The sequence below is a fragment of the Sarcophilus harrisii genome, chromosome 1, assembly GCF_902635505.1.
Source record: "Sarcophilus harrisii chromosome 1, mSarHar1.11, whole genome shotgun sequence".
In the NCBI taxonomy this organism is placed as follows: domain Eukaryota; kingdom Metazoa; phylum Chordata; class Mammalia; order Dasyuromorphia; family Dasyuridae; genus Sarcophilus; species Sarcophilus harrisii.
In genome coordinates, this window is record NC_045426.1 from 220155427 (window position 1) to 220173146 (window position 17720).

Below are 17720 nucleotides of genomic sequence, written 5' to 3' on the forward strand. Positions count from 1 at the left end.
AAGAAATGACCAGCAGGATGAATAAAGAGAGGCTTGGAGAGACTTACATGAACTGATGCTAAGTGAAATGAGCAGAACCAGGAGATCATTATACACTTCAACAATATTGTATGAGGATGTATTCTGATGGAAGTGGATATCTTCGACAAAGAGAAGATCTAACTCAGTTCCAATCGATCAATGATGGATAGAAGCAGCTACACCCAGAGAAGGACACTGGGAAATGAGTGTAAACTGTTTGCATTTTTGTTTTTCTTCCCAGGTTATTCTTACCTTTTGAATCCAGTTTTTCTTGTGCAACAAGAGAACTGTTCGATTCTGCATACATATATTTTATCTAGGATATACTATAAACTATTTAACATGTATAAGACTGCTTGCCATCTAGGGGAGGGGATGGAGAGAGGGAAGGGAAAAATCAGAACAGAAGTGAGTGTAAGGGATAATGTTGTAAAAAATTACCCATGCATATGTACTGTCAATAAAAAGTTATAATTATTTTTTAAAAAAAGAGGTAGTACTGGGACTCAATCCAGTGCTTTTGCCATGACCTAGGCTGCCATTTGCTACTTCCTTTTACAAATAAGGAAACTAAGATTCAAGAGAGGCTGAAAGATTTTCTAAAAGTTCCATTACCCAGGTCTTCTGTTAGTTTTTCCCACTGATCGCAACGTCCTGCTATTACATTTCTGTGATTGCAGCACAAGGGAAGGGCTTAGAATAGAATATAGAAAGTGAATGGGAGCATCTGTTGTTACTCATCCAAAGCAGAATTGAATGCAACACCAGAGAACTTTCCCACAGAGAGCCAATTTACCTAAATTACATGCAAAAAAACCTGCTGGAAATCTATAGCACTGAAGGATGGTAGGTACAGAGCAGGTTAAGAAACCAACATTAGAGATCTGTCATTTCCAAGGAAAGCCTGTCCTAGAAATCTTCAAGTGCAACGTCAAACAGAAAAGGAGGTTCAAATCACTGCTAAAATCCCATAGTAAGAAACCTTTCCCATTACTCTTTAATCTTAGTGCCTTCCTTGAAACTATACCCAATTTATCTGTATATTTTTTGTCAATATATAGTTGTTTGCATATTGTCTTCCCCTTTAAACAGAGTTCTTTGAGATAAGGGGCTTTATTTTACATTTCTTGATATCCTTAGAGCTTAACACAATGTGTGGTAGATAGGTGACTAATAAATGCTAGTTATTTGAATGACTGTCACTCAAATCTTTCTGTGCTTGGATCTAGCTGATGGACTTCAAATACCTTGTTGCTCATACCCAACTGACTTTGACAGGGAGAGGGGTAGATTTTTGAATTTTTTAGGTAGGATTGCCCAGTGAATTGTCTTCTAACTAATGAAGCATGTTATCTATCTTCTAAGATTCATCTTCAAAGATTCATCTAAACTTAGATTCAAGATGCAATATAGGACATGGCTTTTTGGACTTGAGGATTTAATTGTCTGACTGAACATTTGTTACAAGAGTTCTGATTTTTTTTCCTTTTCCCCAACTGAATGAAAGGGTAGTAGGAAGGAGACAAAATAAATATTTAATTGGAAATTTAAAAAAATTAAAGAACTTTCTCTTACTACATCTTAGGGAACTTAGGAACTTGCCTAGTGTCAAACAGACATTGCCTGTCAAAAGCCTAGGTCATCGTGACCCCAATACAGTCTCTATCCACCACACAGTGCTATTTCTCACAACTGGAGTATGACAATAACAATAATAGCAAAAATATATATTTATATAGTATTCTAAAGTTTATAAAATACCTCATATGCATAATTTTATTTGTTCTCCAATCTGTGCAGTAATATTGGTATTAATTCTATTTTACAGATGAGGAAACCGAGGCTCAAATAGGCCATGCGACTTGCCCAGAGTTATAGAACTAGTTATATATCAGAAAAGCAAGATTCAAAATCTTTCCCAACTCCTAGTTCACTGCCCTTTCCAGTACACCAGGCTTCCATTACCACATAAAAATCTTACATTTGCTCATCATTCAGCTCATAATATTTTTGGATCCTCCCAACAAGCTTGTGAAGAAGGAAGAGTAGAAATATTATTACTGATCCCATTTGACTAATGAAGAAACTCTTCCCCAAAGTTACCTGGCCATGAACTTCTGAAGCCAGGACTAGAATTCATATCTGGCCATACTCAATGTAAGATGCACAAGGAAATGTAGCAATGATATTTTCTAACAGTCTCCATTAATTACTTAAGGCATATCTTCCAGAATATTGAATAATCAAATGATTGTGAATTCATTAGAGTAGAAAAACTCTGCAGATTGCAACCCATCCCTGATCTTTAAGTCAAGAGATAGCTTTAGGAAGTCACTTCAGGCCCATAGGAATTAAGTTAACCAGATTATAAATATCAGAGACAGGATTTGTACCCAGGTATTCCTATTTCCAAGTCTTAGACTCTCTCCACTATACCATGCTACCATTTCCAGAAACCTACTAGAAAATAAAAAATGCCCTAAGTTTCAAAAAATCAAATGCAAGAAGCTTCCATTTGGGACTCACCCATATTCCCACAGCTACATTTAAAGCAAAATACACTGCGATGACAACAATATCAGCCGTGTTAAGTTGTTGCCTAAAGAAGTGAGGGTCACTGGTGGAATTATCTGCCATGATCTCTTCTGTTTCAGTACAGGACTGAATGAGGGCAAAAAAGGAACAAAACAGGTTGTGATGGGCTTTCTTGTTAGGAATTTATCATTAAACCGAATGGATTATGTCATTATCGGCCCACGACATAGCTGCATGGGGCAAGAACAGCTTCAAAGTACAACTCATTTGGTTTCCTAGCCTCTGTTTAAAAAAATCATATGACCAGGGACTGCATGAGATCCGAAACTACAAGTCTACAGAAATCTGTTAAAAAAAAAAATCTTGGCTTAAAAAGGCCAAGGTTTCTCATTGGGTCCAGGGCCATCTCCAGTGTCCTGGTGTGTATCTTGACACTGGACCCAGATGGCTCTGGAGGAGGTTAGACTGGCAACTTTGCACAGCTTCCCTTTCTAAAATCCAATTCACTTGAACATCATGGCTTCACCTCCCTGATATCATGGGCCTCTTTCAGAAAGGACAAACAACAAAGCAACCTGCCCTTTGGAGGCACAAAATGCTCTTCTGGATAACCCCAAGAGATGAGTACTGCATCTAAATCCTGACCCTAACTGAGGAGAGATTGTGTGAATGCACAGTTAAGGGAAAACTAGCTCTCACCCCAAGAATGTTTTGCTGCAGTTTGGAGATTCTATATTTCAAGAAAAATATCACACGGATATATATAATATATATATATATATGATATATATAATATATCAAAGAGACAGAGAAGTATTAATTACTCCTCAAAACCAAGAGTATTTATTTCTGTGATCATTCTAAATTGTATTATGATGATTGCTAATAATACATCTTATATTCACAGTTGGGAGCAGTATTAAATAGTAGGAAAATGCTGGGTTTGGGGTTCAGGGAAACTTGTGTTCACATTCCACTTTTAAAACAGGATCAATTAGAAAAATTGATTAGAGAACTTAAGTTTGAAGAGACCTTAGAGGTCATTGAGTCTAACATTCTTCCTTTACAAAGAAACTGAGACCTAGAGAGGTGAAGTGAGATATGTGATCAGGATAAAGTCACTTAAGTTCTCTGTATCTTAAATTTTCTCAGCAGTTTAATAACCCCTATTTTACAGGGTTATTGTGAGGTTCAAGTGAGAACAAAGATATAAAAGTTTATAAACCTTAAAATGCTGAATATAAATTATTGACGTAAATTTAAACTACTTCTTAAGTTGATTGTTTTTAACAATGTTATCTTAGAGGTAACTACTAATACTTCTGTTGTAAATATATATTTACTTGTCCTTAACTCATATGTTGCAAGTTTGAAAAAGAAAAGCTTGAAAAGACAGGCCACTAGTTTAGTATTATGGGTATGTTCCTCTTCTTATTCTCTTCATTTGTTATGAACTTTGATCCTGTTTCTTCTCAATCATAATCCTTCCAGAGTGAAGAGGTATCATCTTTTCTGTCTTTTTTTTTTTTTTTTTTACCCTGTTCTTTCAACCATGTCCTAAGGCAATAGACATGGTAGAAAATAGTCACAAGGAAGCTACGGATTGGTCTAACTCTTGTGAAGAGGTATTTGAAATTATGTGATAAAAGTCATATTCAAATTCTTTGACTCATTATAGGGCACAGAGGTCAATGAAACAAAAAGAAATGTCATATGCCAAAAATTTCAAATCAACATATTTTTGGAGGGTGGCAAGACAACCAAAAGCCTAGAAAAACAAAAACCCATCATACTGGGACCCACTGATTGGGAAATTGGTTGAACAAAAGTGTGATATATGAATCAGCAACAATCAAGGTCTAGACTCCTGGCTTGGTCCTCCCAACATCTGATCTTGTTCAATCCAGCTAAGAACTCTACAAAAACTACCAGACTTCTGTCAAATTTTGGTTACCCTCTCCACTAGGATTCACTGGAATTGACCAGTTTCCACCCTTCCTGACTGCTCTTTATTATATGTTCACTCAATAGTACTTGCTTTATTTTTTCTATCTTAGTACTTGCTCTATGTTTCTTTTTACTCTACTCTTGATCCTGAACTATAGAAGAAATAAAAACACTCATATTCCTCTTATTCAAACAAAGAGAGAAGACACCATTTTTTCATGGGGTACAAACACATAAGTAGTTAGGTAGCATAGTGAATAGTTCCAAGTCTGGAGTCAGGAAGACCTGAATTCAAATTCAGTCTTAGACACATTTTAGGTCCTGGTAAAGTCACTTAATCTCTATTTGCCTCATTTTCCATCTGTAAAATGGCAATAATAGCATCTAATTAACAGTATTATTGTTAAAATCAAACGAGATAATTGTAAAGCACATAGCATAGTGACTAGCACATAGTAGATGCTTTTTTGTTGTCATTATTGTTCTTTTCCCCTTTATCCTTATTATTATTAGTTTCAAACCTCTTGAGATTATGGTGGAGTGAAAGGCTACAAGATAGTTTAGCTCCTTAACACTCCCATCCCCAGCTGCCAAATGGCAATAGATATAACAAAAAGAAGCAAAACTAACAGAAATTCTTAAAAAGAAAAATGTTTCTTGGGAACAGCAAATAAAATGAGCAAAGACAGGATTGTGACAATGTAAAGAACATAAGCATGAAGGCATAAGAAAGTCTGGTCATTTTTGAGGGAAGTCTTCTTTCCTGGCTTTTGAAAATCGGGTGACATTCTCCCAGAAAAGTAAAAGAACATGGCATTAAAATAATTCAGTTATTTTGGGGATTACTGGGTTACCTTTCTAGGTACATTAAAAAAAACCAAACATGCCATTTTCCTGACAATCAGTAAGACCACTTCTAGATCTTTTTAGACATAAACCTGAGGTACCTCCCTGCAGAAGTTCTTACTCTGACTTCATTTTGATTTTAAATTCAGGGCTATAGCTGTCCACTTGTCTTTCCAAATCTGATTTCCACTAGTTAGAGCTGAGAACTCTGGGGTCATTTAGTCCAACCTCATTTAGTAAATGAGGAACTGAAGCCCAGAGAAGTAGTGATTTGCCCAAAATTATACAGCTCCTAATCAGCAGAGATGAAATTCAAAGCCATATCCTCGGTAGGTGCATTATTTTATGCAATGAACCACACCACCTCTTCTAGTTAAATCAGGCACTAGCTGCGTGTCTAAGTGCATGATTACAGGCAACAACAAACTTCCCCTCTTCATGTTTTCTGGAGGTGGTTTAAATTAATTTTTACACTCAATCTTTTACAAATGTGTTAATATGTCAGCCAAGGTATCTAGTAACCCAACTAAACTGCAAAACAAAACTTCTGTTACACTATAACCTGGACGTATGTTACTTAAAAGTTTACTCCTATTACTATGCCACTGGAAGGCAGTAAGGAAAATAGCAATTAAAATCAATGCTTGTACAAAACCTATTGAAGACTAAAATACCTTGCTGACCTTATCTTTACAATATTTGTCGTGATTTAAATTATCCTTCTGATTCTACTCACTTTACTCGGCATCAATTCACAGAAGTCTTCTCAGGTTTCTTCTGAAACTATCCCTTTCATCATTTCCATCATATACCTGGTAATGATCTGTTAAGTCGCTCCTCAATTGATGATGATATCCCTCAAATTTCCAATTCGTTGGCATCAGACCTATTAATGGTAGTTATATATGTGTATATATATACACACACACACATGCAGAGTTTGAGAGCTGGGGGAGCACAATTCCCAATTTCAGCTTGGTACTGATGTGCTCTTTCAGCAAGGTCAAAAACTCTCAATCTAGAATTAACAGAACTCTTTCCAGTTCTGTTCTTTCAGGAGCTAGGTTCTGATGTTTCTAATTTCTCGCCTGGAGGGAAGAGAGGAATTCTAACTTAGGGAAACCATTCAGTACATTTTCCGAAATATTCCTCTCTATTGTGCAAATGAACAATTGGGTAAAAGATACTGAAGTATGCTATGTCCTTGGGACAAGTTCAATGCCTCTGTTCTTACTAATGATTATAAACTTTGCTTAAATATGAAAGGGAAATACTCCAACAAACTAATTTGCCATTCATATTTCTCAAGTGCTTTACAATTAATCATTTGCTTCTATTATTTCTTACAAATTCTCAGACCTCTATCTAGAGCAAGATAACAAAGAATTTATCTGGGGCACCAAAATTAGGGCTTTGACCACACTTACCATCTTTTAACAACATAGAAACTACAGACTTTGGCACCCAGTTAGCTGGAACAGTTAAAACAATAAGGTATCAAAGGACAGGCTAGGTGAAGTGACCTCCATTCATAAATATAATCATTTTCCCCTGCACTTAGTAGTCTTTCTTGCAGCTGCCACTGGCTTTTTCTCCCACAAAAGGTGTCCCACTGTACTTTTTAACTAAAGGTAGAATTTCATTCTACTAGCCTTATGTATAAAAATTCCTAGTTATAATTCTACAAGTTCTTATGTTCAGTTTATAAACTAATTAAGGTTTCCCATTTTTATTTTTTTCCAATGGGCAGTTAATGTGGTACAATGGATAGAGAGATAGGCCTGGAGTTAGAAAAACCTGAGATCAAATTTGGTCTCAAGACACTTATCAGCTATGTGATCCTAAACAAGTCAGTACTTCTATTTACCCGTTTCCTCAATTGTAACATAGGGATAATATCAGAGCTACTTCTTGTAAGAATCGAATGAAATTCTTTTAAAGTACTTAGTATAGTGTCTGGCACTACAGTAGGCACTATATAAAAAGTTTATTCTGTTCCTCACTGGTATCTTGTCTTCTCCATAAGGTAGCTTGAGATCACATGGGAACACATCCAAATGAAATATGCATCTAAAGATAATGGAACTTAATTGGAAAACACACCAGAAGAAAAAGCAGGATGTAAGTGCCAGTCTTTAATCTTTCATTTCATTTTTTTCGTCTTATGCCAAAATATCCTGATTGTACCTCATGGATCACATAGCAGACTACAAAAATCTATCTTTAATCCTCAGCACGATAGGTTTTCTTTAAATTCATATATGTCTTTAATCCTCACAATAGTTTTTGACTTGACAGGGAAAGAAAAGGTTCCAGAACTGCATATTTTTGACAAAAGCATCATCACTGCCAGTGAATAAGCTACTTTCAAAAGGTCACTTTCCAAGTGATTAGCAGTAGTCAATTAGTCAATAGACATTTAAACACCGGGTACTATAGTAAGCACTGGGAATACAAAGAAAAGCAAAAAGATGGTCTAGCCTGTAAAAACCTTAGGCTGAAATTTAAGAAACAATACACACACACACACACACATAAACCAATTGTGTGTATATACAAAACATATACAATTGGAGTGGGATCAGTTGATCACTGGATCAGCCCCTCAGTTAAAAATGGCTAAATATGTTATGGTATATGAATGTTACAGAATATTAATTGTTCTGTAAGAAATGATAAGGAGAATAATTTTAGAGAGGCCTGGAGGGATTTACATGAATTGATGCTAAGTGAAATAAGCAAAACCGGGAGATCATTGTACATGGCAATAGCATTATACCAAGATGAATTCTGATGGACATGGCTCTTTTCAACAATGAGATGATTGAGTCTAGTTCCACTGATCTGGTAATGAAGAGAGCCATCTATACCAAGAGAAAGGATTGTGGGGACTGAGTGTGGATCACAGCATAGCATTTTCACTCTTTTTATTGTTGTTTGCTTGAATTTTGTTTCTTCTTTTTTTTTTGATCTGATTTTTCTTGTGCAGATCAATAATTGTAGAAATACGTATAGAATAATTGTGCATGTTGAACATATATTGGATAACTTGCCATCTAGGGGAGGGAGTAAGGAGGAGAAGGAAAATTTGGAACACAAGGTTTTGCAATAGTCAGTGTTGAAAAATGATCCATGCATGTTTTGAAAAGAAAAAGTTTTAATTAAAAAAAAAATCATACAGTTGGAGGCAATCACAGCAAATATAACTAATGAAATAGTAAGGAAAAATTCATGCCTCAAAAATCTGGGGGAAAGAGAGGACGCAAAGCAAGTTTCTCCTAATTTGAAAATTAAATAAAATTTAATTTATTGTATTAAAAAAAGGAAAAGGAGCAGTCAGCAATAATGGAAATAAATTGCAATCACCAGGGCCCAATGGAATGAAGCACCAAAATCAGAAAAGGTTTGATAGTTTTTTTTTTTTTTTAAAGATTTTTAACTGAGTCAAACAGAAATGTCTATGAGTTTAAGAGGAAAATGGTGTGACAACTAATAAAAACTCTTACCAATTCTAATTAAATTCTCTGGAAATAAACTGAAAATTGAATAAATGCAAAGAAAATGTAAATTTGGAGGAAAACACCATATAAATGAAAGATTCTATTTCTAATTTTAAAATATTTTGTGGTTCCCAACATAAAAATGTTGCTGCTGGCCTATTATGAAACCTTATTTAATCAAAGAGCATTTTTCTTTTAATTTTTTAGTCTACAAAATAAGTTTATAGGAAATATAAAGTCTGGGGAACCTTGTTTTCCATTTCTAACTTCCCTCATTTTTGGGCCTCAATTGTTTCCTCAACTGTTAAATAACTGCTAAGATGCTTCAAGTGTTAACACTCCAGGGTTCTATAAAGGAATAGAAATCTGTTGAGAAAAAAGTACTATTTGATACTGCAAAAGTAGTTTTAGAAAATCTCAGATTTTCTTTGTTTCCATAAAAGAAAAATGCAGAAAACACTTATTTGAGGTTTTATTGTTGCCATATAACAAGGTGAAAACATGGCTAGGGCTAGGATTAAGAGTCTGAATATTAGCTACAATACATAGAAGTGGCATGATTATGGAATTGCAACTTTGAGTCTTACTTTTTCTGGGGCAGCGGGAAGAGGCAAGAATATTTGTACTATCTATCTCAGAAGACTGTTGTGTGCAAAGCACTTTGTAAACCTTGAAGCACTATAAAAATACAAGTTGTCATATCATAATTGGAGAGTTGTATCTTAATAAATAAACCAATGGTACAACTCAATAAAAGTTTAAAAAAACTCAGACAACAAATTCTTTATTCCTTTTTGTTGCAGAAAATAAATACAGGTGCATATTTTATATGCTTTTCTATAAAAGCATTTCTACAAAATGTCCTTGTGTACAACAGTATAATCTTTTGGTTTTTAAAGGTCAAATATCACAGAGGTTAATTTATAAACATCTTAGATCAGGGGTCTTCAAACTTTTTAAATAGGGGGCCAGTTCACTGTCACTCAGACTATTGGAGGGCCGGACTATAGTAAAAACAAAAACTGTCTTGTGGGCCTTTAAATAAATAAACTTCATAGCCCTGGGTGAGGGGAATAAACGTCCTCAGCGGCTGCATCTGGCCCGTGGGCCCTAGGTTGAGGACCCCTGCACTTAGATCATCTGAATCAAGCAACTTTGAAAAAGGGGTGGTGTATGAGCCTAAAATATTTTTTTAAAATAGTGACCTAAACTAAAACAAGGTATTCCCCTCCCCCCTTTCTGTTCTTAAACATAAGGGAGTAGGGAATGTGTTTTTTAAAAAAATATTATACACAAAATACCCCTCCCCCAACCCCACCTAACTTAAAAATTTGGTCTATCCTTATAGATTAAGAAATCAAGAAAAAAAGGGGGGGTGTGGGGGGAAAAAAAGATAACCCTCTCCATTCCCCCAACAACGTTCCTTTGAAATATTTAAAATCAAGCATGATACTTCACAGTACATATTCTGTAACATTTCCAGTTTGGCCCTTGTTAGCTTAAATGAAAAACAAAACAAAACAACAACAAACATCAGTCATCCAGGCCTATATTTCTGAACAGGTAAGACATAGATTCTCCATTGTGAATTCGTCGAATGGCTTCAGAAAGGATCATGCTAATATCCACGGTCTTAATTTTGGGGCACTGGAGTTTCTGTATTTCATGTGGAATTGTGTTGGTAACCACTACCTGTGAAGAGAAACAAACCAAATATAAGACCAAGAAAATTACTTAATTTACTCTTGAACGACAGTCTTACTTTTTTATTTTCAAGGATAGTTTTAAATGGAAGTATATCAACGTCTTCTAGTAAATGACTTATTTATATCTTTATCAAGTTTGTATTCATTAAATAAGTGGTTCCAAAATATTTTCATTAAGACTTTACTTACAGACAGACACTGAACAAGCACACCTACAATCTCTGGCAGCAAGAGAAAAAGAGTATTACCCCTTCTAACACCTATAGGTACTGAGAATATTTGATAGGAAAACTGAATTTTCCCAATACCTAATGCTTAAAAGTTCCACACTTCAGCATTTTTTTGTGGTTGCAGAAAATTGGAAATAAAGTGTGTGTGCCCACTAATTAAGGGATAGCAAAATACATTTTTAATATCTATAAAAACTGCATTACTATACTGTAAAAACTCCCAACAAATGAGTAATTCTGAGAAACACTAAGAAAACTTATGAACTAAAACAGAGGAGGTAGAAACAAGAAAACAATATACATAATGTTTATAATTACATAAAAGAAAACACAATCAAAAGGCAACCAACTACAGGTATAATGCAATGATAATATTGTTTCCCAAGAACTTATCAGTCTTATGAAGCACAATTCTCTCCTCTCTGTAGAGAGATGGAGGCCTACAGGACAGAATGTTATTCTAGAAAAAGCTGTACACATTTGTTGCTTGCATTTTATTATCATCCACTCACTCCTCAAACCTTCTGTAGACTAATGCTACACTTTTTAAGGACACAAAGCAATCTTTAGTGTTAAATCCAATGGTCTTTTTTTCATTCTTCTTGACCTCTCACCCTTTTGGACACACTCTTACATGCATTTTCCTACCACTGCTTTATCATGAGTCTCTTCCTATCAAACATCTTTCTTGGTCTACTTTGTAGGATCTTCACTAATGTGCCATCCATTCTGTAGCATATGTCTCAGAGAAAGATCCTGGATTATGGTTTCTTCCTATTATTTTTTTAGTGATTTCATCAGGTTCCATGAATTTTTTATTATTATACATGGATGACAACTTAATGTTTCATTCATAAGCCATTCACTACTTAGACAAACCACTCCTCCAGCTATCTTATGAACATTTCTGCGTGTCCCAAAGCACCTCAAAATCATTAAGCCACAAATTAACCTCTATATCTTTTGCCCTAAATTGTTTCTTTTTCTCAACTTCCTTATTTTCTGATAAGGGAACCATCATTCAAATCAGAAGTCATCTACAACTTACTACTCTCACTAATACCTATATACCATCAGTTGACTAATCTTTTCTTCTACCTCAATATGGTAGAAGAACATTTTTAACCTTTTCTCTATTCAGCCCCAACGACTTTTGTTCAGGCCCTTATCATTTCTCTTTCATCTGAACTATTTTCAGTAGCCTCCCAATTGGCTTCCTTTCATCTATTTGTTCTCCTCTTCTACTAGTTTAATTTCTCCAAAGTTGATATTCTGAAACCAAAGGTCTAACTAACTATGTTAAAGAAGTGTTAGTAGCTCCCTGCTACCTTTAGGATAAGCTATTAACTCTGTTTGACATGTAAAATCCCTTCTCGCATTGACTCCAATTTATTTTTCTAGGTGGATTACACTTTATTTTCCATTTCACACATTTGTTCCAGTCAAACAAGACCACTTTCTCTTCCCCCTATGTTCTCTTCTCATACTTATTTCTAAATATACCTCTTTTAGCTCTCCTATATAAAAAATCTATCCTTTACTTAAAAAAAAATTTTTTTTAATCTGATTTTTTTGGGGGAAGGCAATTGAGTTTAAACGACTTGCCCAAGTTCACACAGCTAGGAAGTGCTAAGTGTCTGAGACTGGATTTGAACTCAGATCCTCCTGACTTCAGGGCTGGTGCTCTATCTACTGCACCATCTAGATGCCTGCCTTCCCTTCCTCCCCCCAATTTTTTTAGGAAAACAAGAGAAAGCAGTAAAATAGAGCTAACATATTATTATGTACTTTTCCATATCCACAGACCCCAATCTTTCCAATGTTTCTCATCTTTTTTTTTTTTCCAGACAAACTTGGTCATTATAAATAAACACGATTTAATTTTTCTTCTTTCCATTCACGTTCGTGTAATCTGTTGTTTTTCTGTTTATTTGCTTCAGTTCGTAACAATTCACATAATCTCATGATTCTAAGAATCTTTCCCATTCATCACAATATAGTAGTCTTATTATATTGATGTACCACCAATTTATGGTAGGCATCTGCTTTGTTTCTAGTTTTAAAGAAATGGTTAGTTTTCTTAGTGCATATGAGATTTTTCTTTTTGTCTCTGACTTATGGTTAAGCTAGCTATGGAATATTTAGTCAAAATATACAATCATTTTAGATATTTTCATAGCACTATTATAATAAACTGCATTCTAGAATACTATCTACTCCTTAACCATTACTACTAATTTGCTGTGGGTTAGGAAACCAGTTAATCAAACTTATCCGAGTACCAAACATCCAAATAAGTATCTGTGCAAGGGCCCAAGTGGCTCTTGTAGAAGTTCTCTCCAGTAGTTCTTCCAAATGTAGACGCTTCATCCTGTGACATAGTTTAGCTGCTCAGGCATTAAAAAAAAAAAAACTTCCTTCTGCTTCTCAGTTCAGATAAGTTGCCAGATAAAAGAGAGATTGCTATGACTCTGCTATTCATTAACACTGTTTTTCTTTTCACAGTTTTTGTGTAACAAGATTGTTAGACCAAGGGAAGAAAAGTACTTTTGCCAAAAATAACCTTTTCTGATTCTTAGAAAGGAACTCAACAAAACCTTTGAATGTACTCTGAATAAATAATACAGATTTAAGTTAATACAAATAATATAGAATAATATATTTTCCCACATTATCTCAGTTGAGATTTAGATTAAACAAAATGTTGAAATACGATTCTCAATTTGTGAAGCAGATTTATTTACCTCATCAATAGCAGATTCTTCTATTAATCGGGGAGCATCTGAAGATAGGAGACCATGGGTTGCCATCACAAAGATCTTATAAGCTCCTCTTTCCTTCAGTGTTTCTGCCGCTGCAAGAAAGCTGTCAACATCATCAATAATGTCATCCTGTAAAATTATACATAAAAAATGCATATTAGTACATTCTTTGTGATGAAATCAGAGAAACAATTTGGAAATAGCTTGTTTTACAATTATCTTAAGACAAAATATTTTATAACATCTAGACAGTCTCCACAGGAGTCTACATGGAATTTTTAAAAAGACATTTTTGATATAATAAAGTAACTGAATTTGTAGCTACTACAATTTACTACAAGAACACACAGACACTACTTTAACTTAGCAACATGGCATGTTTATTTGAAATACCAGGTAGAATGTATATAGAAGATATACTTTAAAGACAATTTTCCCCAATCTTTATTTTATCTGACAAATATAGAACAGTGAATCAGTATGTGATAACTCAAAGGAAAAGGAATTAATAAACTAGAATTAGCTCAGTCATATTGAGCATTACTAGAGTAGATGTATGATCACACTAGGGATCTAAACATATAGACAATAAAGGAAAATTTCTAAAGGTCAAAAGACATGGAAAGAATTTTAAAAGGTAATCACTTTAATACATTTTTTCATGAAAGACCTATATACAATTGTTGTTGTTTGTCCTTCAAAAATAATGTCATGACATGCTAATGAGTTGGCTCTTAAGTGAGGGTGGGCTGTGCAAAGTCACCAGCCTTAATTTCTCCTCTAAACTTATCTGGGTACATGGGAACTGTCCCAACTTTGTAGAAAATCTTAAAGAATATTATAAAACAATGAAATTAATTTTTGAAACAATATTATTTCATGTTCATGTCACATGTTATTTTTAAACTTATTTATGTTTTAAAAGTAATTTGTTTTGGAGTTAGAGTATCTTGAAACTTTAAAGGAAAATATCATTGGTTTTTACAAAATCTTCCTTTTGGTAAAAATGAGCAAAACTTAAATTTATCAGAGTTTATCATTGAGTCTGCTGTATAGTATCACACTAGTAGAGTCAAAACTAAAAAAATTCAAGTCCTTCATTAGAAATTAGCAATAGAAATTGTTTGAACTATGTTTTTTATCAATAACTTAGTTATTGCTTTAAAATTTATGAAAATGGCTTCCTCACAACAACTCTGTCAAGTAAGCCATATGTGTTATTTTTTTCTGTCCAAAGAACAAGGGGTAAACTGAAAAGGGAACTTGAATTTGGAAGCTAGGAGAGATATGGGTTTGAATCCTGACTTCTCCACACTCACTGGCTGAATGAACACAGGCAAGTCATTAAAGCTCAAAGTCTGAGAATCCTTAGATGTAAAATTTTTGCTGTCAGGCTCAAACGAAATAATGAGGTATGAAAATCATTTTGTAAATCTTAAAAGCAAATAGTATATGCCACCTACCATTGTTACTGATGATTCTCAGAGAGATTAGGTGATTTAAGATGACTTGGCTTATTTTAAGCTGGGGCTTGAGCTCAGATCTTCTAACTATAATCAATGATTTTGTCCATTGTACTATATTTCCTTCTAAAAAACTTTTTAAATAACTTCATACAAGAATAGTGTAAGAAAAACATATTTTTCATAAAGAAAAAAAATTTTAGTTGTTTATTCCTCCTAAAAAACAAAAATACAAACACAAAACAACTAACACCAACACCAAGTCTAGGCCAGTGATAACCATAATTTTGGATTACTACATTTCAGTTATCCAGCAGAAGAACAACTTGAGACTTGGCCCCTGTTCTCCCCTCATATCCCAGTTTCAAGGACAGGGGAATTAAAAATATAGGAACAGACTTCTAGCTAGGGATAGAATAAACCTAAGAAAAATTGGCAAGATATATTCACTGGTTGCATTAAAATCTTATCAACTGAATTTTCAAATAAAAGGGATGGAAAAACACATACTCTTCCATCTATCTCTCTATGTCTCTCTTCATTAAACTGTCATAAAGAGTAGCTACAATGAAGGAATGTCTATAAATGTCTAAAGTTAGGCAACTAAAAAGAGAAACTAGAGAACCTAATTCAAGGGTAGGTAGGATCCTGTGGACTAACATTCCATATGTGAAGACATAGCCCAAATGAAAATTTATCAAGAATAAAATCCTAAAATTCAATGGGAACTCCCCAAAGATTTCTAAAAATGTGTAGATAAGATGGAAGCAGCAATGGAAGCTCAGAATAACATAAAAGATGGGTTATGTAGTTGGCTTTTTGTTTGTTTCTTTGCTATATTGGGATAAAGATGATGATAAAAGAAGGGATATGACTGCTACTTAAGTGGACAGGATAAAAAATAAGATCAGAAAGATGCTAGTTTGCTGTTATTTAGCTTCTATTTTATCTGCTAATGAAAATGATTTTAAAACTGAAAATAAAAAAATAGAAACACAAAATAAGGACCTCATTATTCTTGAACAACTGAAGTCACCAGATCCAACTGAACAACCATCTCAGGTATTAAGAGAACTGGCAGAAGAAACTGATGAACCAATAGACAATGACATTAAAGATGAAATTCATACCACCTCCTCCCCCCTCAATGAGGGAAATTTCGAAAGCAAATGGTATTTGCCATTTCAAAATCACCTTTAATTTATAGGCAGATCAAAGAAATCTAGAAAACACAACAGTGATTATGCCACGAAGGGGTCACAGAAGATCAGTCATTTCACTAAAAAAAAGTTTCTTAACTAGCAGATAAGAATAATGCTAAAGACACACTATATGTAAATACTGACAAAAGTATGTCTTGTTATTTTTGTGGAAAAATGAAAGAACAGAAAGTAATATAATATAGTAGAGAATAATATAATGTGACAGCTTTCCACTTTGGTAGGCTAACATAATGTAGTGGTAAGGCTGAATCCTGGATAATCTATATGCATAAGAAGAGAAAATAGCTTTGTGATAATGCTGGAAGACAACTCTTAACCAAATAAACAAAAGTTCCTTACCTCAGCAAGCAGACCTGTCAAAGACTAAGTCTGGAGATTCAGATATACAACATAGATTAAAGGTAGCATAGATGGAATGTGGATATAAAAATAACAGGGCATCTATATTTTCAATATATGATTTCTTTTAAAAAAAAAAACCATCTATATTTATCATTATTATTTCCCTTATTAGAAAGTCATCTCTTTTGACAAATACTTAAAGAGCCCAGGAATAGGAGTTTAAGAATAGTTCTGCAAAATAATGTTTTGGTCATGTATACTTATTGTGTATCTAAGTTATATTTTAATATATTTAACATCTACTGGTCATCCTGCCATTTAGGGGAGGGGGTTGGGGGGGGGTAAGAGGTGAAAAATTGGAACAAGAGGTTTGGCAATTGTTAATGCTGTAAAGTTACCCATGTATATATCCTGTAAATTAAAGGCTATTAAATAAAAAAAAAAAAAAAAAAAAAAAAAAAAAAAGAATAGTTCTGCAAAACTAATCAACACATAAATCAAATTTGTAGACCAAAGAAAGTAAGGAGAGATGTATTTTTACATCTTTTTGGTGAGGGAGAAGAGGTGCACACAGATCAGTGTGGGGTCATTATAATTTCAAAGCATTCAGTTTCCATTTCTTTTGATGATATTCTTTTCATTTGTGTTGCTGTAGTCATTGTCTGTATTTTTTCTCTAGTTGTGTTACTTCACTTTGCATCAATTCCCTTAAGTCTTGTCTTACTTTTCTGTATTCATAAAATTATTCCATTATATTCATGAACCATAATTTGTTTAGCTATTATTCCCAAATAATGGGTACCTACTGTTTTTATTACTTTGCTACTATAAAAAGTCCCATATCAATGTTTTGAAATATAGGAATATAAAACTGAGGATACTGTGGGAAAAGGTAGTTTTCATGAAGCTCTAGAATTTTCAGATAACTATCATCTGAGTCTTATTTTATGATTAAGTAGTGCTAGTAATGTTCTTACATCAATTTCTCTCTCATTTCCTATCTTTTGCATATTTATATTATAAGATTAGTAATGAAATGACTGTGAGTACGTCTTCTATTGACTGAAGTCCTTTTCTTACTTAAGCAAATGGCTTTCAGATAGTTGGTACAGGCAAAAATTTTCTATACTCAACTGAGTAAGGAG

General features: G+C 34.0%; 2 protein-coding genes across 5 annotated transcripts in view; both read right to left on the reverse strand.

The window, feature by feature from the left end:
- The window catches only part of SLC5A10 (solute carrier family 5 member 10), a 176224-nt gene extending 173529 nt beyond the window's left edge, over window positions 1–2695 (reverse strand). Inside the window, exon 1 of the mRNA XM_003761323.3 lies at window positions 2548–2695. Coding sequence (XP_003761371.1) covers window positions 2548–2658 — 111 coding nt within the window. The 5' untranslated portion in view covers window positions 2659–2695. The remainder of the gene's footprint in view (window positions 1–2547) is intronic.
- Window positions 2696–9306: 6611 nt separating this feature from the next.
- PRPSAP2 (phosphoribosyl pyrophosphate synthetase associated protein 2) overlaps window positions 9307–17720 on the reverse strand; it is a 55931-nt gene continuing 47517 nt past the window's right edge. For 3 of the 4 annotated variants that reach the window (XM_031937624.1, XM_031937630.1, XM_031937635.1), the window contains exons 11-12: window positions 13530–13676; window positions 10383–10541 (exon numbers count right to left, since the gene is read on the reverse strand). In XM_031937624.1, the coding sequence (XP_031793484.1) occupies window positions 10383–10541; window positions 13530–13676 (306 nt within the window). Of the gene's footprint in view, window positions 10542–13529; window positions 13677–17720 lie in introns of all 4 variants that reach the window. The other variant, XM_012542670.3, reaches the window with a different exon arrangement.